This window comes from Danio aesculapii, chromosome 8 (genome assembly GCF_903798145.1).
Source record: "Danio aesculapii chromosome 8, fDanAes4.1, whole genome shotgun sequence".
NCBI classification, from domain to species: domain Eukaryota; kingdom Metazoa; phylum Chordata; class Actinopteri; order Cypriniformes; family Danionidae; genus Danio; species Danio aesculapii.
In genome coordinates, this window is record NC_079442.1 from 44893317 (window position 1) to 44913668 (window position 20352).

Below are 20352 nucleotides of genomic sequence, written 5' to 3' on the forward strand. Positions count from 1 at the left end.
TCACCACGTGATACATTACATGCTCCAAAGTTATATATGCTCAATTTTTTTAAATATCTCTATTTACCATGTGTGCGAATAAAACTGTCAAGTTTTAAAGTGACTCGGTACAAAATAGACTCGGTTCAAAGAGTGTTCAACTCCTGAATAAACCGGTGTGTGAGACGATTCGAACAATTCATTTAAAAGATCCGACTCATCAAAACGACTCGTGTTTGAATCGCTACTAGTTCAAAGGTCATACAGCAGCTGCTCAAATGGCGCATGTTCATACAGAAATGCGCCTAAAAGTTAAGTAGTTTGACCACCGTTTGACTTTTCATCGTAGTATTAATTACAGAACTGAATATTTATTTTAAAACAACTTAGGAAGTGTCATTGTTTATAGTTCGATTTCAGTCATGATAGAAATGGCAGGTCCAGAGCTGCTGTTAGACTCCAGTATTCGCCTTTGGGTTGTTTTGCCCATAGTCTTCATCACATTCTTCGTCGGTGTTTTGCGGCATTACATCACTAAACTGATCCATAATGAGAAGAAAGTGGATCTGCAGCAGGTGGCTGACAGGTGAGAATCAATACAGGTGTTTAGACATAAACCGATACATTAAATAACATTAATCACCATCTGAAGTTCTGAAACAACATTAATCAATCTCTTAAGTTCAGAATTAAAATCAGTTTTGATTTGGGTAATTTTGACACTAGAAATATTGCATACAAATCCCCTGCATATGAACACACAAACATGTATAATTAGTTATGGAAAATCCAAAATTCAGAATTTTGACAAAAGCTGACCATCAGATATTTTCAGATCATCCACATTACAAAATATGAAAACAACAAATTAATTTAATTTTGGGGCTGAACTGATCTTTCAATACTGCTATCAAATGATTCTTGTTCTAAATATGCCTGACAGGACTTTTGTTTTAGTTTTAGGAACCTTCGTTACATGAATAATAAGTATAAAAATTAATAATTATAGTCAGATTTTTACAAATATAGAAACAGTAAATTAATTTAATTTTGGTCTGCACTGATCTTTCAATAATGCCATCAAATGATTCTTGTTTTAAACATGCCTGACAGGACTTTTGTTTTAGTTATAGGAACCTTCATTACATGAATATTAAGTATAAAAATTAATAATTATAGTCAGATTTTTACAAAATATAGAAACAGTAAATTAATTTAATATTGGGCTGCACTGATCTTTCAATAATGCCATCAAATGATTCTTGTTTTAAACATGCCTGACAGGACTTTTTTTAGTTACAGGAACCTTCGTTACATGAATAATATGTATAAAATGAATGATTATAGCCAGTACTTTTGGATGACAATGACTTAAAATTAAAGTTTAACAGCACACATTGTTTTAAAGCTATATTACACTCTTACTGTTTTGATGGTTGAAAAGAAAACAACATTTTTTTGCCTTAACTATGTGTACATTTACATAATCTTATAATCAGAGGTGTTTAAGACACCTCTGATTATATAAATTAAATTTATAAATTAAATGTATTAATTTAATTGTTACTTTACAGCCAAGTTTTGCTGCGCAGTCGCATATTAAGAGAAAACGGAAAGTATCTTCCTAAACAGGTATTAATTATTGTAGTTTATTATGAATGACACTACTTGTCAAACTATGTTTATTCACTTCATGTGTTGCCGACCAATGATCGCTGTCCCATTTCAGTCATTTGCCATGAGAAAACATTACTTCAACAACCCTGAGACTGGATTCTTCAAGAAGGTCAAAAGAAAGGTGACGCCCAAAAACCCCATGACAGGTAAGTGCCAATCTAACATCCTAAAATGAAATAAAATATACAACCTGCTATGCTTCATCATGACATCTGCCATCACAGATCCCAGCATGCTGACCGACATGATGAAAGGGAATCTGACCAACGTGCTGCCCATGATTCTGATTGGAGGATGGATCAACTGGGCCTTTTCTGGTTTCCTCACAAGTAAGGGCTTTTGTTATTTGCCAAAACAACTCAGTGGCCACTTTATTAAGTACACCTGTCCAACTGCTTGTTAATGCAAATTTCAGCAGCAACTCAATGCATTTAGGCATGTAGACATGGTCAAGACGATCTGCAGCAGTACAAACAGAGCATCAAATTGTTGCCAATGCCTTGTTGATGCCATAGGAGAATGGCCAGACTGGTCCAGGCTGATAGAAAGGCAACAGTAACTCAAATAACCACTCGTTACAACTGAGGTGTGCAGAAGAGCATCTTAACACACAGCACGTTCAACCTTGAGGCAGATGGACTACAGCAGCAGAAGACCACACCGGGTGAACAAGAGGAGATTGGACAAGAGAAGATTGGAAAAACGTTGCCTGGTCTGATGAGTCTCGATTTCTGCTGAGACATTCCGATGGTAGGGTCAGAATTTGGTGTCAACAACATAAAAGCGTGAATAGCCAAACTGGTTCAGGCTGGTTCCAATGGTGCTCAGGATATTTTCTTGGCACACTTTGAGCCCATTAGTACCAATTGAGCATCAGCCTACCTGAGTACTGTTGCTGAACATGTCCATCCTTTTATGACCACAGTGTACCCATCTTCTGATGGCTACTTCCAGCAGGATAACGCTCCATGTCATAAAGCGCAAATCATCTCAGACTGGTTTCTTGAAGATGACAATGAGTTCACTGTGCTCATATGGCCTCCGTAGTTACCATATCTGAATTAAATAGAGCACCTTTAGGATGTGGTGGAACGGGAGATTCGCATCATGGATGTGCAGCCGACAAATCTGCAGCCACTGTGTGATGCTATCATGTCAATATGGACCAAAATCTCTGAGGAATATTTCCAGTACCTTGTTGAACTTATGCCACAAAGAATTGAGGCAGTTCTGAAGGCAAAAGGGGGTCCAACCCGGTACTAGTAAGGTGTACCTAATGTGGTCTTAAAGGGACAGTTCACCCAAAGATGAAAATTACCTCAATTTACTCTCCCTGTCTCATTATGAGTTTCTTTCTTCTGTTGAAATATAAAAGAAGATATTTTGAAGAATGCTGGTTGCTGGCACCCATTGACTTCCATAATAGGAAAAAAATACTATGGACGTCAATGGGTCCTAGCAACCAGCATTTAAAAAAAAATCTTTTGTGTTGAACTGAAGAAAGAAACTTAAATAGGATGAGAAAGTGAAGGGTGAGTAAATGATGACAGAAATTTTAGTTTTGGGTAAAATGTCCTTTTAGCTCCTTAAACAGTAATTTGTAAAGATCTGGAAAACGGAGAGTGTCATTCTAAACCTTAGCAGCCGGCTCATGAATTTCAATTGGGTGATGTAACGCTTGGCCAGTACATTCATAACTCATTTTCTGAAAGGCAGGCATCAGGTGGGTGCTGATCATAGTGGGATTACATTCAGGTTTGTTCAGCACAGCTTATGGCTAAACATGGCTAAATGACACACTGTTCCTTTAGATTCATAGACATTGCCAACATGTTTTTGTAGTAAATGTGTGTGTATTTGACATATTATATGAAAGGGAATATATTAATGCAGTCAAGTAATTTTGGATAATCATATTTTTTGAGTTGAACACCACCAAATAGTTATTATTACTAGTGGAAAACTCAGATTGTACTTTAAAGCATAGTTTACCCAAAAATGAAAGTGACCTCAACTGATGCCTGTTGCACAAAATAAGTTGAAGAAACTCTGGGTTGCAGAGTGTTCCAGTGCTCAGCATACTGTATACAAGTACACCCCTCACAAATCTCTCTTTTAAATTCATATTTTTATTAGGAAGCTTTAAAATATTATATTAGTGCATTTAGATTAGTCAGTACTGAAGCCAAATCTGGAGCTTATCTAACAAAATAACTTAACAGTATAATGAAATAAGGATAACGGTCCAAAAACTAGTACACCCAAATGTATATGTTCTAGAAAAATATTAAATACAAATTTTTAAAAATGAGGAAAAATCAAGAGAAGCAAAAACATTAAAAAATTTAGTTGAAATTTTGTAGGTTGTAATTGTTTTGCAATATTTGGCTTGAATGTAATTGTATTATCTTTCAATTTCTAAATATGTTTGGGGACTAAAATATTATTTTAATTAATATTTCTGTTTAATAAATCTGTTTTGTTCAAATGCACCTAAATACATTGCCTATATTCACTGAGAATTGTATAAAGGTATTCATTTTCAAAATGGGGTGTACTCAGTTATGCTGAGCACTGTTTGTTAACAAATCCAACCTGGCTAAGATCAGCTTAAGAGTTTCCACAACGCTTGATGTACATAAACATTGTCTGTCAACTCTGGGCTTAACCTTAGTGAACACTTCTATTTTTTTTAAAAAGATTTATTTTTGGCCTTTTTGCCTTTATTAAGTAGATAGGACAGTATTATAGACAGGAAGTGAAGTGGGAGAGAGACGGGGTAGGGTCAGGAAATGTGCTCGAACATGGATTCGAACTCGGGACGCCCTGAAGTGCTACTGCACCATATGTCAGCGCGCTAACCATTGGGCTATTGCAGAGGTTTTCAAACTGTGGGGTGCGAGACATTGAGGCGTGCAGTTGAGTAAATTATGATGATAATTTTTATGCGTTTACTAGAGGGAATAATATGATTAATGTTAGCTCCACAGCTAACTATCAGGCACCTGCAGAGTTAATGCATTCCAGTATAATATATAAAAACGGACCGGGTGCTTTTTAAAACGAATGACGGTGAATGAATGAAGGTCAAACCGGTGAGCCCTCTGACAAAAAGTACCCTTCTGAATCAAATCAGTAGGATGCCAATCTAAATCTTTCACTTACTTTAAAGACACCACTGACCATGTTTACATGGACATCAGTAATAGTTATTTGCCTTAATCTGTATAAGACAATAATATGATTACGTGAAGTGCTTTATGAATGTTGCGTCAGAGTCTCATGTAATTTTGGGTGTTTTATTCTCAATTGCTCGACTTTAACTGCAGTTCGGCAGTTCAGCTTTCACTCATGAACATTTCATTCATGCCCCCGTGACAAACTGGGGTATTAGACGCGAATATGAAGGACTGGTGGAAGAGTGTTGCTTTTATTGATACCACATGTCGAATGGAACTTAAACCATCCGCATTTCGTGGTGTGTGTGTGTTTGCTTTGTGTCCTTTACGGACAGCTGCGTGTGTGGATCTTGTCACAAAATGCGGTGAAAAGTCCTACATGACGGTAATAGTTTGATTGCTGTGTTTACTGTAATAATGCCACTAATATGCATACTCTGACCTTATTCCATTTCTGTTTAGTTCAGTTATGACTTTTTAATCAGATTAAGGTAATCAAAAATCGGTTTACATGGTGACTCTTAATCAGAGTATTGTTTTAATCATATTAAAATCGTATTAAAGTATTGTTGCCCATGTAAACATACTCAATGTTCGACTCAACCGCATCGTCAGGACTCTGCGATCTTGGGTTTGCTAAGCAGCATGCTCTGTATGTACAAAAGCAAGTATGCTATGGGTCATGCTTATTGACAGCGGAAGATGATTTGCGGTTAGTCGTGTCAGCAATCAGACCACAGATTAACATGTTGTCCTCACAAAAAAAGGCTCAGCCATCACACTGAATCAGGTAAGCTGTATATTTATGTTTCATGCGAGTGAAATTGGACAAACTTGGGGGGGGGCGTGTGGCCTAAAAGTTTGAAAAACACTGAGCTATTGTGCAGACAGTGGTTAATTCTTGACCACAGAAATCAGTTTTAATGATTTCTCAGAAGAGAGTCGTCAAAAATCACGTCTCTGTTAAACACCTAAATCATAGATATGATGAATTTAAACACATTTACAAGGCAGAACTAAACACTTCTGATGCAGAAATAGTTTGAGAAGGCAACTTAAAGCATATTATATTATGTACAATTAATGAAAATCAACGGATTTTAATAATGTAGGTTCAACAACAACTCAAAAGACAGTGATTTTAAAAGCTTTACAGATTAAAGCAAATTTATATGTGAATCTTTAAATGTCAGTTTTTAATTCAAAGCCATTATTAATTTTAATTGACAATTTAAAACTATTTGAATATACAATTCAAATATAAGTAGAAATAATTATAATTCATGTAACAAACTATTATCAACAAAAGAAAGGCTTATTTTTGAGCAAAAAAAAGATACTAGGTGACTAGGAGTAGCTTGGCCACCCATTGTAACCCTGAATAAAACTCACTCTAAAGCAGGTTAGTCATGTAGTTTGTAGTTACAAAACCAACCAACCAACCTTCTTAAGCCTGAAAACTCAGTTTTTGCTCAAAATAAATGCAAACATACCTGGGTAAAAACCCAAACCGGATTTCTGCTACAGGCCTCTGGTACAGGCCCAGGGTGTCCGTGGGGTCTTAAAAAGTATTAAAAGTTGATAAATCAGTTACAAGAAAATTAAGGCCCTTTCAAAGGGATTAAAAAGTCTTAATCACATTTTTACGAGATCTTAAATTTTGTTCAAGTGTTGTCCAAAGTGTTTGACTCCAAAAAAAGCATAAATATATTGATTTTCCTCCTAATATTAACAACTGCGTGCTCGATCCACATGATTGGTTCGGGCCAATTGCGGCCGTCCAAGCTCCTCTGTCCGGGTGATGTCACGTAATTTGCGACAAACGTGGGAAGGTGATGTGATGCTCTCCACATGTAGCGAAACAGATGGGAAAATGGGAAAGAGTAAGCTTGCGTACTCCTGGTTGGAGAAAGACGAGTTTAAACAGTGGCTGAAGCCTGTCCCTGAAAACACCCGCGTAATTTATTATTTCAAGCTTTGTTTCTTCCGAGCTTATCTGAGTTCTGTTGCACGGTTATGCTCCATTGATTTGTTTAACTACAACTGTTTATTAAGTTAAAGGTTTGATACTGATTAGAAATTGAAGTGACTTGATGAGGTCTTTAAAATATTCTGAGAAGGTCTTTAAAAAGTCATCAAAAGGTATTGAAATTACCTTTAGGATTCCTGCATATACCCTGTTGTACGAGTAACCAATGCACAAGCTGTAAAGGCTCCTCCCTCCTCAGGAAGCAGCTGCTCATTTGCATTTAAAGGGACACAGAATTTTTATTGCACCATTTATGGCTCTATATGATCCATGCTGTAGTTTAAACTGAAACACATTCTTGGGACAACTGAGAATTATATTAAAGGTCCCGTGAAGTGCTTTGATGTATGCATTTTGTACTCGAAATTTGACGTAATCTCAACTGAAGCATGAAGAGAGGGCGGGACAAAGTAGCTCCTCCCCTTTATAAAAAAATAAAACATCAGTAGCGTTTAATTTTTATCACAGCTCTGCCAGTGAGAGTGGTTGAGCTCAAGTGCATCAAATGAAAAGCCAATAAGAAGCGTCTTGAAGGGGGCAGGGCATGTTAGAAACTAGAGAGCATTTGATTGGTCAGAAGATTTGATGTGAAATTGAAGTATGAGGTGACGTGGAAGTGATAAACTGCAAGCTTTGAATGTTTATATCAAGTTTATACCTTCTAAATGCAAATGTTATCACTGTTTTGGAGCACACTAGCTTATAAACATCCTTAAATCTAACATACCGAGCTTTATTTTAATTTCACAGGACTTTTAAACCTCTTCAATGATTCCAAACTTAAGAGCTGAACTGATCTGTTTACTGTAATGTTGTCCCACTTGTTTTCCTTTCAGCTAAAGTTCCATTTCCTCTGACTCTGAGATTCAAGCCCATGTTGCAGAGAGGAATCGAGCTGGTCTCTCTGGATGCATCATGGTACAGTACTGACGTGTGAGGTTTTTGATTTGTTGCCAGATGCTGAAAACCCAGAATAAACTCCATTCCTCTTACAGGGTCAGTTCAGCTTCATGGTATTTTCTCAATGTGTTCGGGCTCAGAAGCATGTACACCCTCATCCTTGGACAAGACAATGGTCAGTTAGTTTTGTGTATGAATTCTAGTTAGATTTATTCTATTATACACTACCTAACAGAAGTCTTGTCATTAATCCCAGATGTAAGAGCAACAAATAATAACTTGACTTCTAGTTGATCATTTGGAAGTGGCAGAAGGTAGATTTTTCCCATGAATCAACTGTTGAACTGCATCCCAATCATCACAAATACTGCAGAAGACCTATTGGAACCCGCATGGACCCAAGATTCTGACAGAAATCAGTCAAGTTTAGTGAAGGAAAAATCATGGTTTGGGGTTACATTCAGTATGGGGGTGTGCGAGAGATCTCCAGAGTGGATGGCAACATCAACAGCCTGAGGAATCAGATATTTGTGCTGCCCATTACATTACAAAACACAGGAGAGGACAAATTCTTCAGCAGGATAGCGCTCCTTCTCATACTTCAGCCTCCACATCAAAGTTCCTGAAAGCAAAGAAGGTCAAGGTGCTCCAGGATTGACCAGTCCAATCACCAGACATGAACATTATTGAGCATGCCTGGGGTAAGATGGAGGAGGCATTGAAGATGAATCCAAAGAATCTTGATGAACTCTGGGAGTCCTGCAAGAACGCTTTCTTTGCCATTCCAGATGACTTTATTAATCAGTGATTTGAGTCATTGCAGAGATGTATGGATGCAGTCCTCCAAGCTCATGGGAGTCATACACAATATTCATTCTTTTTCCACTGCAGCATGACTTTATATTCTATACTGTACATTATTTCTATTAAGTGACAAGACTTTTGTCTAAGCAAAGTCAGACCTTACTGTGCTAATTAAATAAATCAAGGCATCATCATATTTTATTTTGGTAAAATAAGCGTAATCTAGAGACCTTTGCCTTTCATATAAGCCACTTCTGGCACCAAATGATCAACTAGAAGTCAAGTTATTATTTGTTGTTCCTAAAACTTGGATAGGTGACAAGATTTTTGTCAGGTAGTGTATACTGTATGGGTCAAAGAAAAAAGTTTTAGTCAAATCAAAGAAGTGTGATATAAGCTTTGAATTATTCTTTAAAATGTGCACGGTTTAATTGAACGCCCACTAAAAGTGTATTAAAACTTAGTATGATGACTTATTCTTTTATATATTTTAATAAATGCAGCTGTGAATGAGTATATTCTTCAATGTTTACCTTTTAAATGTGTTATACTGAATGACAGATTACAGAAGTAATGACACATTATTCACCCATGTTTTTGGCACATTATTTTCACAAAATGTATATGAAACATTAAAGTAGACGCTTGCATCTTCTATGCATTTTATGTCTATAAAATCACTTGATTTCTGATTGAATTCAATTTCATTTAGACGGTAAACTGAGACGCCTCATCTTTGACCCATATGAGATCTACCTAATTAATACCTAAATGTAATTTCAGTCCTGATGGCTTTTCTTCCTCTTGTTTATTTTCAGCTGCAGATCAGTCCAGAATTATGCAGGATCAGATGACGGGGGCTGCGATGGCGATGCCCCCTGATCCTAATAAAGCATTTAAGGTGAGCAGTATTTATGTTTATATAATGCTTTTGTATTTATATGTGATGCAAATATTTCTCTCTGCGTGCTTTACATAGGACTATGAATTCATGCACCTACTAAACCTTGCATCAGTGAGTTATGCTTGGGAGTTTGTACGTATCAGATTTTATTCATGGAGGAGTAATTCAGTTAAGGTTAACTTTTTTTCATCACCTACACCATGCATGCAACAGCAGCCCCCGATGTAGAAACACGATCGCTTTAATTTTAAAACCTCAATCTTAGGATGGCTGTGAAACCTGCAGATTGTGTTTGGTGAAGTAAGTCCACGTAGTTCAAATGCACAATAGAAATCATTTACAAATTCAGTGACACTTTAGGTCACAATATATGCTAGTAACTACTGGCTTATAACCTGCCTATTATCACGATATTAACTGTTCATTAGTGGTTATGAAGAATGATCTTATTCTGCATTTCTGATCTTAACCTAAATCCAACTTCTACCTTACTAACTATTAATAAACAGATAGTTAGTAGTTTATTAGGCTAGTTGTGTTAGTTAATGGTTTGTTAATACCATGAATTGTGACCTAAACTAAACAGTAACAAATTCTTTCATATTTACTGTGCCCCATTATGATTTTTTGGATATTGCATTTCATGTTGTGTGTAATGTAGCGGCTTGTCAATAGAAAGCGTCTGCAAATTTTCATAGATTAAAGTGCATGAAAATGGAGTTAAAGGAAGAGTCGATTCCCAACGGCTCTTGTGTCCTACATAAACCCACATTGGTTTGTAGCAAATTTGAGCCTTGAGTTTCACAAACAGGTGTATCTGTTTGTTTTGTTTTGTTCTATAATTTCGTCAATTTGTGAAGTTTGTTTTGCCACGGGCTTGCTTAGTTTGGGACTAGTCAAAGACTATAGAATACATAAGACATGTCACTCGTATAGTTTTGAATAGGGAAAAGTGTAACTCCAGACTACTGAAGCCTAGTGACATAGTGACACAATGACTGTGATATTTTTTACCTAATTTTCTTTCTTACTCCTCCAAGTGCAACTAAAGCTGTATGGCTGTACACGTTTACTGCGTGTGTCACCCAGAAGGGCAGGCTGCAAAATGCCTGTGCAGCGTTACGCATAATAAATATTATCGAACATTTATCGAACTGTCATTATCGTTTTATCTAAAATGTATATCATGATAATTATGGTTATCGAATTATCACCCAGCCCAACTTCAGGATCTTTGACCTAGAACTTCAGTATATTCAAATTTTGGTTTCAGTGTCTATGCCGTCTTGGCCCCTCCACTCCGATAATTCTCTGACATTAGACCGACCACACTGTAAACTTAAAACTATGGGGGGGAAAGGTTGTTTTGGTATGTTTCTTCTAAATTATGGAATTCTCAGCCTGCTGCCATTAGGAATACTTCATCTCTTGACTGTTATAATAAATCTCTTAAGTTATTTTTTAGTGTCGCTTTCTAGGTCGATGATCTTGTAATGATGTAATTGTGATGTTTTATAATCTTTTATTGTTTTTACTAATGTGGCTCTAGGTTTTGATGTTATGTGATGTTTTATATTCTTCTTTGATTGTTTGTACTGTTGTAGCACCTTGACTCGAAGAAAGGCGGATTATAAATAAAATCTATTATTGTTACTAACAGGGACAACTGAACTGAAGCAGTTTCAAATAACTAGAACTTCATCTACATTAAGCTGCTTTGACAGAATCTACATTGTAAAAAGGACTATAGAAATAAAGTCATTGCGAATTAAGCTGGGGTCACACTGGACTTTTCTCCCCATAGACTTTCATTCATACGCACGTGAATGAGTCAGACCGGAAACGAAAGGTCGTGCGTCAAGTTTCGCAGTTCGCTGCAGTGCCAAGTTCAAGCTTGGTGAACTTCGACCTGTGAAATCGCATCACTTGAGTTTGTCTAATTATCTTGTTTAATGCTGCCTATTTTCGCAGCGCCGTACAACAGAATTTCGCATGCTCAAACTCCTGTGACCGCAGCTTTAGGTGTGTTTCCATCAAGTTATTAAGAGTGGCTTACTGTAGAATTGGTAACCTAGTGACCAACAGTAAACAAAACAAGCATAATGGAGCTGATTGGTCACGTGGGTGTATGTAATGTTCACAACATCAGTCAGCAAGTGCATTTTAATTTCCCATTATTTACATTAACCCTTTTCTACAAGTTCAAAACCACTTCAAACAAACATTAAAATGTTTTTTTGCGAATTAAGAGATTTTGTTTATCAAAATTTGGTGTTTCTATTTTTTCTATTGCAAATTTCAAAATCTGCTTTAACACAGGCTGATGGAAATAATGGCAATTTAGTAAACAATGTGTAATATGACCTTCAAATACTTCAAATTTGGTTTATGTCACTGACATACTAAGATGATGGAATTTTCTGTACTGTAAAAGCAAATACACATTGTTTCATACATAATTTGATTCAGCAAAAAGTGCTAAGAAATGCTTCAGATTAAGAATGTAGATATGGTTATTGAAATTTGGTTTATAGAGAAGCACAGTAAGTGCTCAACCAATGAGAACAGACAGAGACAAAACATCTGACCAATTGGAGCAGAGGATGCTCTTTGAAGGCGGGGATTAAAAAGAAATGATATTTAAACCAACAGTATCAGACACTGAGAGAAAAGAGCTCTGTGTCTCTGTGATGAAATTATTATTTGTTTTTATTTTAATGATAGAGGAGCAACTTTTAAACAAAAAAAACACAATCATAACAAACACACCTTAAAGAGAGAGAAATAACATGATCACTTACTCACCCTAATGCATGTTGTTGAATTTCACCTGTGGATCAGATATTTAGCCAGATGTTCACACTGCTCTTGATCTTCCTCTGTCGGTGTAACAGAGCGAGTGGGAAGCCCTGGAGATCGTGGAGCATAAATGGGCCCTGGAGAACGTTGAGGAGGAACTCATGTGTCAGGATCTGAACTTCAGAGAACTCTAACTAAAAACCACAGTAAAAATCAAACATCTGATATGATATGAACCAGTGATTGATTAACATGATTCATATGCTGGTACTTGACGAATACTGGAATGATCTTGATGGCGTTTAGGGTGATTTTGAACGTCTTAAAGGGACAGTTCCCCCTTACCCCCCTTACCCCCCCCCCCAATTCTGAAACAAATTCTGTCATAATTAACCCTTATTTTTTGAAGAATGTAGAAAACCTGTAACCATTGATATCCATAATTGGTAAATCAAATACTAGGATAGTCAATGATCCCCGGTTTCCAAAATTACGATGACAGATTTTCACATTTGGGTGAACTATCCCTTTAACACCCACATGAATGTCTTGAAGAATTGAAATGAAATAAAAGCACAGTGAAGATCCAAAATTACTGCCAAAGGTATTAACATACAGAAGTTCTCATGTTTTATGTCTTAGTATTATATTTATGTGTGAACTGATGCACTGAAAACATGTTTTAGGACAGTGTTTCTCAACCACATTCCTGGAGGACCACCAGCACTGCATGTTTTGGATGTCACTTTTGTCTGTCATACTCATTACAGGTCTTTCAGCCTCTGCTAACGAGCTGATGATCTGAATCAGGCGTGTTCGGTTAATGAGACATGGAAAATGTGCAGAGCTGGTGGTCCTCCAGGAACATGGTTGAGAAACACTGTCTGAGAAGTTAAGTGCCTTTAGGATTTCAACTTTATTGAAACTGTTTCTATACAGCATTTTCTCTTTAGCGGTCGATTTTTATAGCGGTTTCTTAATGACTAGCCTTTGTTTCAAACACTGAGATATTATAGCAGTAAAATGATTGTAGAGCAGATGTTATTTCGTCCTCTGTGTTCGAGAGATGTATTAATATAATAAACATTATATTGAACCCTCAGGTGAAGAGGAAATCAATTTGCTCGTGTCTCTGTTTGAATGAGATGATGGGAAATGATAAAGCCGGAGGACGATTTATGAATCACACAAGATATGATCACGTTCTCATGCTGGAGGTGGAGAAAACACTGCGTACTCAAACTTCAAATAAGCTTTTATTTCATGACTTATTTATGTTTAATTCCTATACAGAAAATGCCTCCACAATGCAGTGACTGGGGTTGATATACTGTTAAAAACGGGCTTGCAAAATAAACTTGTAGCTTTCAAAATTGAACTGTTCTAACATTTATACACAGCTGATGGTTTTAAAATGGATTTCATTGTAATAAGCACACAGTAGCTTTAATAAATATCTGATTTTAAAATAAATGAGACTGTATGTGACTTTTTAGAGCTGTCGTTTCCAGCACTAGCAAAATATGTGAGTAATCAATGCTAGTGCGAAGGCGATCGATCACTATGAAACCGTTAAAGTGAAACAGGATCGCCGCATTAATAATAATAAACCACGTACAAAAATGGAAGACTGTAGTTGTGAAATAAAACTAGTTTCAAATGAAAATGCCCACTATGAGAAACTTCACACCAGTTCATGTGAATCTCTCAAATCTGTCAAGAACATTGTCGTTTTATATTTACCGTATATTAGTTGAATCTGAGGTTTTTACTTTGAGGCGAAAATACGTTTTAAATTTACGGTACGTCGTGAAAACAGCCAAATTTTTTGTTTCTAGAAAGGTTTTGAGAGATTCCTCTGTGTTAGATATTATACTTTACTGTAGGTTTTAGTGCTCCTGTCTTACATTGTCATATACACTCACTGGCCACTTTATTAGGTATACCTTACTAGTGCCGGGTTGGACCCACTTTTGCCTTCAGAACTGCCTTAATCATTTATGGCATAAATTCAACAAGGTACTGGAAATATTCCTCAGAGATTTTGGTCCATATTGACATGATAGGATCATGTAGATTTGTCGGCTGCACATCCATGATGCAAATCTCCAGTTCCACCACATCCCAAAAGTACCTCTATTGGATTGAGATCTGGTGACTGTGGAGGCCATCTGAGCACAGTGAACTCATTGTCATCCTCAAGAAACCAGTCTGATGATTCGTGCTTTATGACAGGGCGCGACATCCTGCTGGAAGTAGCCATCAGAAGATGAGTACACTGTGGTCATAAAGGGATGGACATGATCAGCAACAATACTCAGGTAGGCTGTGACGTTGACACAATGCTCAATTGGTAATAATGGGCCCAAAGTGTGGCAAGAAAATATCCCTCACACCATTATACCGAAATCACCACCAGCCTGAACCGTTGATACAAGGCAGGATGGATCCATGCTTTCATGTTGCTGACGCTAAATTCTGACCCTACCAACTGAATGTCGCAGCAGAAATCGAGACTCATCAGACCAGGTAACATTTTTCTAATCTTCTATTTTCTAATTTTGGTGAGACTGTGTGAATTGTAGCCTCAGTTTCTTGTTCTTAGCTGACAGGAGTGGCACCCGGTGTGGTCTTCTGCTGCTGTAGCCCATCTGCCTCAAGATTGGACATGTTGTGCATTCAGAGATGCTCTTCTGCATACCTCGGTTGTAACAAGTGGTTATCTAAGTTATTGTTGCCTTTCTATCAGCTGGAACCAGTCTGGCCATTCTCCTCTGACCTTTGGCATCAACAAAGCATTTGTGCCCACAGAACTGCCGCTCACTGGATATTTTCCCTTTTTCTGACCATTCTCTGTACACCCTAGAGATGGTTGTGTGTGAAAATCCCAGTAGATCAGCAGTTTCTGAAATACTCAGACCAGCCCGTCTGGCACCAACAACCAATGCCTCATTCAAAAATCACCTTTCTTCCCCATTCTGATGCTCGGTTTGAACTGCAGCAGATCATCTTGACCAAGTTCACATGCCTAAATGCATTGAGTTGCTGCCATGTGATTGGCTGATTAGAAGTTTGCATTAACAAGCAGTTGGACAGATGTACCTAATAAAGAGGCCGATGAGTGTATATCTGTCATTCTGAGATAAAAAAAAAAAAAACAGCATTCATTATCATCCGAGGAGCAGTCACTTAACAGGAAATGCAAAATGAAAAAGCATTTTCTGTACGATCTCGATGCAGTGTGCAAAATTACAACATCGTAAACAGCTGAAAATGTCAATATGCACTTTCCCATCGCACCACAAAAACAAAAAGGATCTACGCATCCTTTTATTCAGAGGTAAAACAAGGTAAATGGAAGCCTAAACCTTGACATATTGGTCATTATTTATTCATATCAAAAGAGCTGTAATACAATTATATATATATTGACTCTTATTAACAAAATAAAATGAAAGCTTGCCCCAGTTTCCCAGCGTTTGATCCAAAGTGATCCAACATTTATTCTTACAATACAAAAATACTGTACAAAGAGGTGCCTTAAAAATCAAGTCAAGAGCTCTATCCAGAAAGCACTTTGCTGAAATATTGTCATTGCTTACGAGTTTGTAGAGTTCGTAATAAATTGCACGCAATTAGTCTGGGAAAAAAAATGTACTATGTGTTTTCCAGACTTTTTACAAATAAAAATACGAGAGAAGTCATTCTCACAGGAAAACAGGCCTCCGTTTGTGTCCTGCAACCGAGGGGGTTTTCCCAAACGCAAAGAAATATCACGAGAAATGAATGAAAATAAAACTGGAAGATCTTTAGAAGCCGCTCATGAGACTTATAATCGTTAGCATCTGCTGATTATGAAAATAAATAGTTCACGAGTGAGTGGACAGATAGTGATTCTATTCGTTAACCTCCACCCACCATTTTATTTTGTTAGTTTGTTTTCAACAAGATCTCAGAAATCCGAAAGATTTCTGATCATGACATCCCTGATATGAGAAACACCACTCCTGCAAATATTCGTGATGCTAACCAGCATGCGGCGGCTTCACTGGTCGGTTCTACGCTCAAACATCCCCCAGTGTGGACAGCAGCTCAGAAAAACGCAAGCTTAGAAGAAAAATAATTAAACGAAATCAAAAACGTGTGGGTGATGAAGAACCGCAAACCTCCAAATTCCCATTCATCCTCGCTGAAGCGATGCAGATAAATCAGTGCAATCCGCCGCCGCAACCAGCCAAACCCGTTTCATGAAGAAATCCCGTGATGCTCGAGCACCAGCCTGAGAGAGACACAGAGAGAGAGTGGACTCTGTGGGAGTCAGAGGTTCAAGTTACTGGAGATTAGATGGAAGTGATAAGAGCTAGAAAGAATGAAGTGAAGCAGGGAAGCAGCAGAGATCAGTCCGTCTCCATGCTGACGCAGGCCGAGGCTCCGTCTGCGCTGTCATTGGTCTGGGAGGAGATGTGGTTCTCAGGCTGGGAGGAGCAGGGCACGGGCATAGGGACGCTGGGCTGACGGATCTTGTCTTGGCGCTGGTAGAACAGGAGGTAGGCGGCGCTTGTCTACAGAAAATACAGAGATATCGAAAAATGCTTCAAAAATACGGTAATGTGAAATATGGTCACACTTCACACAATAAGGATGAATTAGTTCATGTCTTTACTAACATAAACAAACGATGAACAATTCATTTATTACAGTATTTGTTTATGTTAATAAATACAGTTGTTCATTGTTAGTTCGTTAACTCACGGTGCATTAAAGGTACAGTTTAAGTTTTACACCCAGTGGTTGAACTAGGTATTGCACTCCTGGATCAAGACAAACGCATGCACAGGTTGCCCGATTGAGGACACGAGCAAGTGATTTATATCGTGTTCTCAAAAAAGCAACAGCACACTATATATATTGAATATTTTCCATATTAAAATGAGTTTTTGTCCTAACCAACACCTCGAATCGATATATTAGAAATGGCCTCTATTTCTCACAGCTGAACAAAATCTAAATGAGCTGCTTCTCCCCGCCCACTGCTCCAACGTGCGTCAGATAAACAGCCGTCAGTGATCTAGACAGATGAAGCTGAAATAAGGTTTATTTAATGTATTTGTGGAAAGGTTTATTCAAGCCTTTCTCAAACGATGGGGCACACACAAATGCTGTTTGCAGTACATATGTGCGTTCACTGACACCATGTGGCCGTGGTGATTATAGCGGTTAAGAATTAGCGATTATACTGTCTTTATTTTAAAATTTTCTGTTTTATAAAATGTTTTAAACTAATTATTAAGGAGTAGCTGATCACAGAGAGTTGTAATATATGTTTTAATTCTAGTTTCTTTGCAAAAAATGTTCCGTGGACCCGTGTATACATGTTATTATGGAGACATGGCATCTGTCAATCAATTCAGTGGGTGGAAAACTGCACTTCTACATCACGTTGCGGTGGGCCTCAAAATCACTGGGATTTGAGTCTTATTTTAACATCAGGAAATTGTAAAAACTTGTTTGGTTTATATCACTCTAATATGACTGGACACACTATACCTACACACAGCTCTGTCCAAACAGCTAACAAAAGTGGATTTGTGGAAGTGGAAGACATCATAGGTGCCCTTTAAGTACAATAAATGTAACTTCTGAATTGTATTTTTAAAAATAATATTATTAATCAGTCCCTCAAATGTGGCTGGACAGGATATGATAATAATCTGACAGCCACCATGAGTCTATTATGTAGAATTAACCAACTCTAGTACAATGATAAGACCCTTTCCTACTAAAAGACATGACTTTATACAGTTCTACCTTTTTTTGGACCCATGTGACATCAAGTCATTTCACAGGCTGAGAAACGTATTTCGTTTCGAGGAAAAACAAACATTTGATTTTGTTTCTGAGAGCTTGGGGTGATGAATCATGCACAGCGAGACGAAATCAAAATTCATTTTCTCCATGTTGACAACTCAAAGCACAGAAAGGGTTATTAATCTCACCACAATTTGTTCTTCTCTTGCATAGGTCACCTTGCTGTCGTCAAAGTAATACCACTGGCCGTTGTCCTTGTTCCGGGCATAACTAGTATCTGGAAGAGAAAAACGAAAATAATGAGTGACCAATATAGTGAATCATTTTTGGCATGCTGTTTTGAAATGAACGCTAAGAGCTGTGATTCATACAGTGTCCGTCTCGGAGTCCGCCGTAGTGGTTGGACACAGAGATCAGGTCATATGGACAGGGAGGTTCAGTACTATTCACCGTCTTCTTTAAGAGCAAACCTGAGAAATCCAAATCCCTGCAGACAGAGAATGAAAAAAATTAGGTAACACTTTAGTTTTAAAGTCCGCATGAACCAGAAGTTGCAACCATTTTTTTTTCATATTGTGATGTAGTTCATAGAAAAACAGAATACTAAATTAGAAAACAGTGGGCGTGGCTTATTTTTTCTACTGCGAGCTGATTGGATGTAGTAACGTAGGAATTTCATTCAGAACTACCAGGAAGAGGGTTTCAGACTTTTACAACCTAACAGACACCTCCTCCTCACCATTTCTGTTTGTGGTCAAAACTGACAGCTAGGGAGGCGTGGTTAATTATGTTAGCCACGCCCAATACCTCAGACAGACGCGATCTGAGAATTTAACCGAAAACAAACAGAAAGTGCACTTTTAGATTTCAATTACAGATTACAAGGGCACACCGTTTATTTCTTAATGACAAGCACAGATTAATTGTTCACCACAAAACTAGCAATGTGAGCTAACAAAATCATATGGTTAGTTTTGATTTCAGTTGTACTTTTAGTAACCATTTACAGTGCTCAGCATATATACAGTTGAAGTCAGAATTATTAGCTCCACTTTGAATTTCTTTCCTTTTTAAAAATTTACCAAATTATGTTTAATTGAGCAAGGAAATTTTCACAGTATGTCTGATAATGTTTTTTTCTTCTGGAGAAAGTCTTATTTGTTTTATTTCGACCAGAATAAAAGCAGTTCTTAATTTTTTAAACACTATTTTAAGGTCAAAATTATTAGCCCCTTTAAGCTATGTATGTTTTGACTGTCTACAGCAGTGTTTCCCAACCCTGTTCCTGGAGGCACACCAACAGTTCATGTTTTAAATGTCTCCCTCATCTGACCCATTAACTTCAGGTTTTGGAGTCTCTTCTAATGTTCTGATGAGTTGTTTCTGGTGTGTTTGATTAGGGAGAGGATGAAAATGTGGACTGTTGGCGTGCCTTAAGGGACAGGGTTGGGAAACTCTGCATTAGAAGAGACTACAAAACCTGAAGTTAATGGGTCAGATGAGGGAGACATCTAAAACATGAACTGTTGGTGTGCCTCCAGGAACAGGGTTGGGAAACACTGGTCTACAGAACAAACCATCTTTATACAATAACTTGTCTTTTTACTTGTCTAATTACCCTAACCTGCCTAGTTAACCTAATTAACCTAGTTAAGTCTTTAAATGTCACTTTAAGCTGTATAGAAATGTCTTGAAAAATATCTAGTCAACTATTATTTACTGTCATCATGGCAAAGATAAAATAAATCAGTTATTAGAAGTGAGTTATTAAAACTATTATGTTTAGAAATCTCTCCGTTAGGCAGATATTGGGAAAAAAATAAGTAAAATAATTCAGGGGGGCTAATAATTCTGACTTCAACTGTAGGTGCAGAAAAGCATGCTTATTATGAGTTTGGCAGATGTTAATGATGTAAACACAAAGGCAGCTGCTTGTCCTGTATGTGATGATGTCATCAAAACTGAAAAAATCTGCCCTCTGTTAAACAGAAATATGGGGAAAAATAAACAGGAGGCTAAAAATTCTGACACCCCTTACAAATCTCTTTTAAATTCAGATTTTTAATAGGAAGCTCTACACTATTATATTTATTATATACATTAGATTAGTCAGTACTGAAGCCAAATCTGAAGCTAATCTAACAAAATAACTTGCGATAACGGTCCAAAAACAAGTACACTGAAATGTATTTGTTATAGAAAAATATTAAATACAATTTAAAAAAAAGAGGAAAAATCAAGCAAAAAAAAATAAAAATAAAGAAAGAAATAAA

General features: G+C 37.2%; 2 protein-coding genes across 2 annotated transcripts in view; one reads left to right on the top strand and one right to left on the bottom strand.

The window, feature by feature from the left end:
- The first annotated feature begins 216 nt into the window (after positions 1-216).
- On the top strand, positions 217-13390 carry zgc:86609 (ER membrane protein complex subunit 3-like). Its single transcript, XM_056464047.1, has 8 exons — positions 217-565; positions 1554-1611; positions 1709-1802; positions 1881-1985; positions 7701-7782; positions 7860-7939; positions 9387-9469; positions 12367-13390. The coding sequence occupies exons 1-8, from the start codon at positions 402-404 to the stop codon at positions 12463-12465; spliced, it is 765 nt and encodes a 254-aa protein (XP_056320022.1). The 5' UTR covers positions 217-401; the 3' UTR covers positions 12466-13390.
- A 2250-nt stretch (positions 13391-15640) lies between these two features.
- The window catches only part of usp11 (ubiquitin specific peptidase 11), a 43783-nt gene continuing 39071 nt past the window's right edge, over positions 15641-20352 (bottom strand). Inside the window, 3 exon segments of the mRNA XM_056464046.1 lie at positions 15641-16833; positions 18268-18356; positions 18451-18566. Coding sequence (XP_056320021.1) covers positions 16669-16833; positions 18268-18356; positions 18451-18566 — 370 coding nt within the window. The 3' untranslated portion in view covers positions 15641-16668.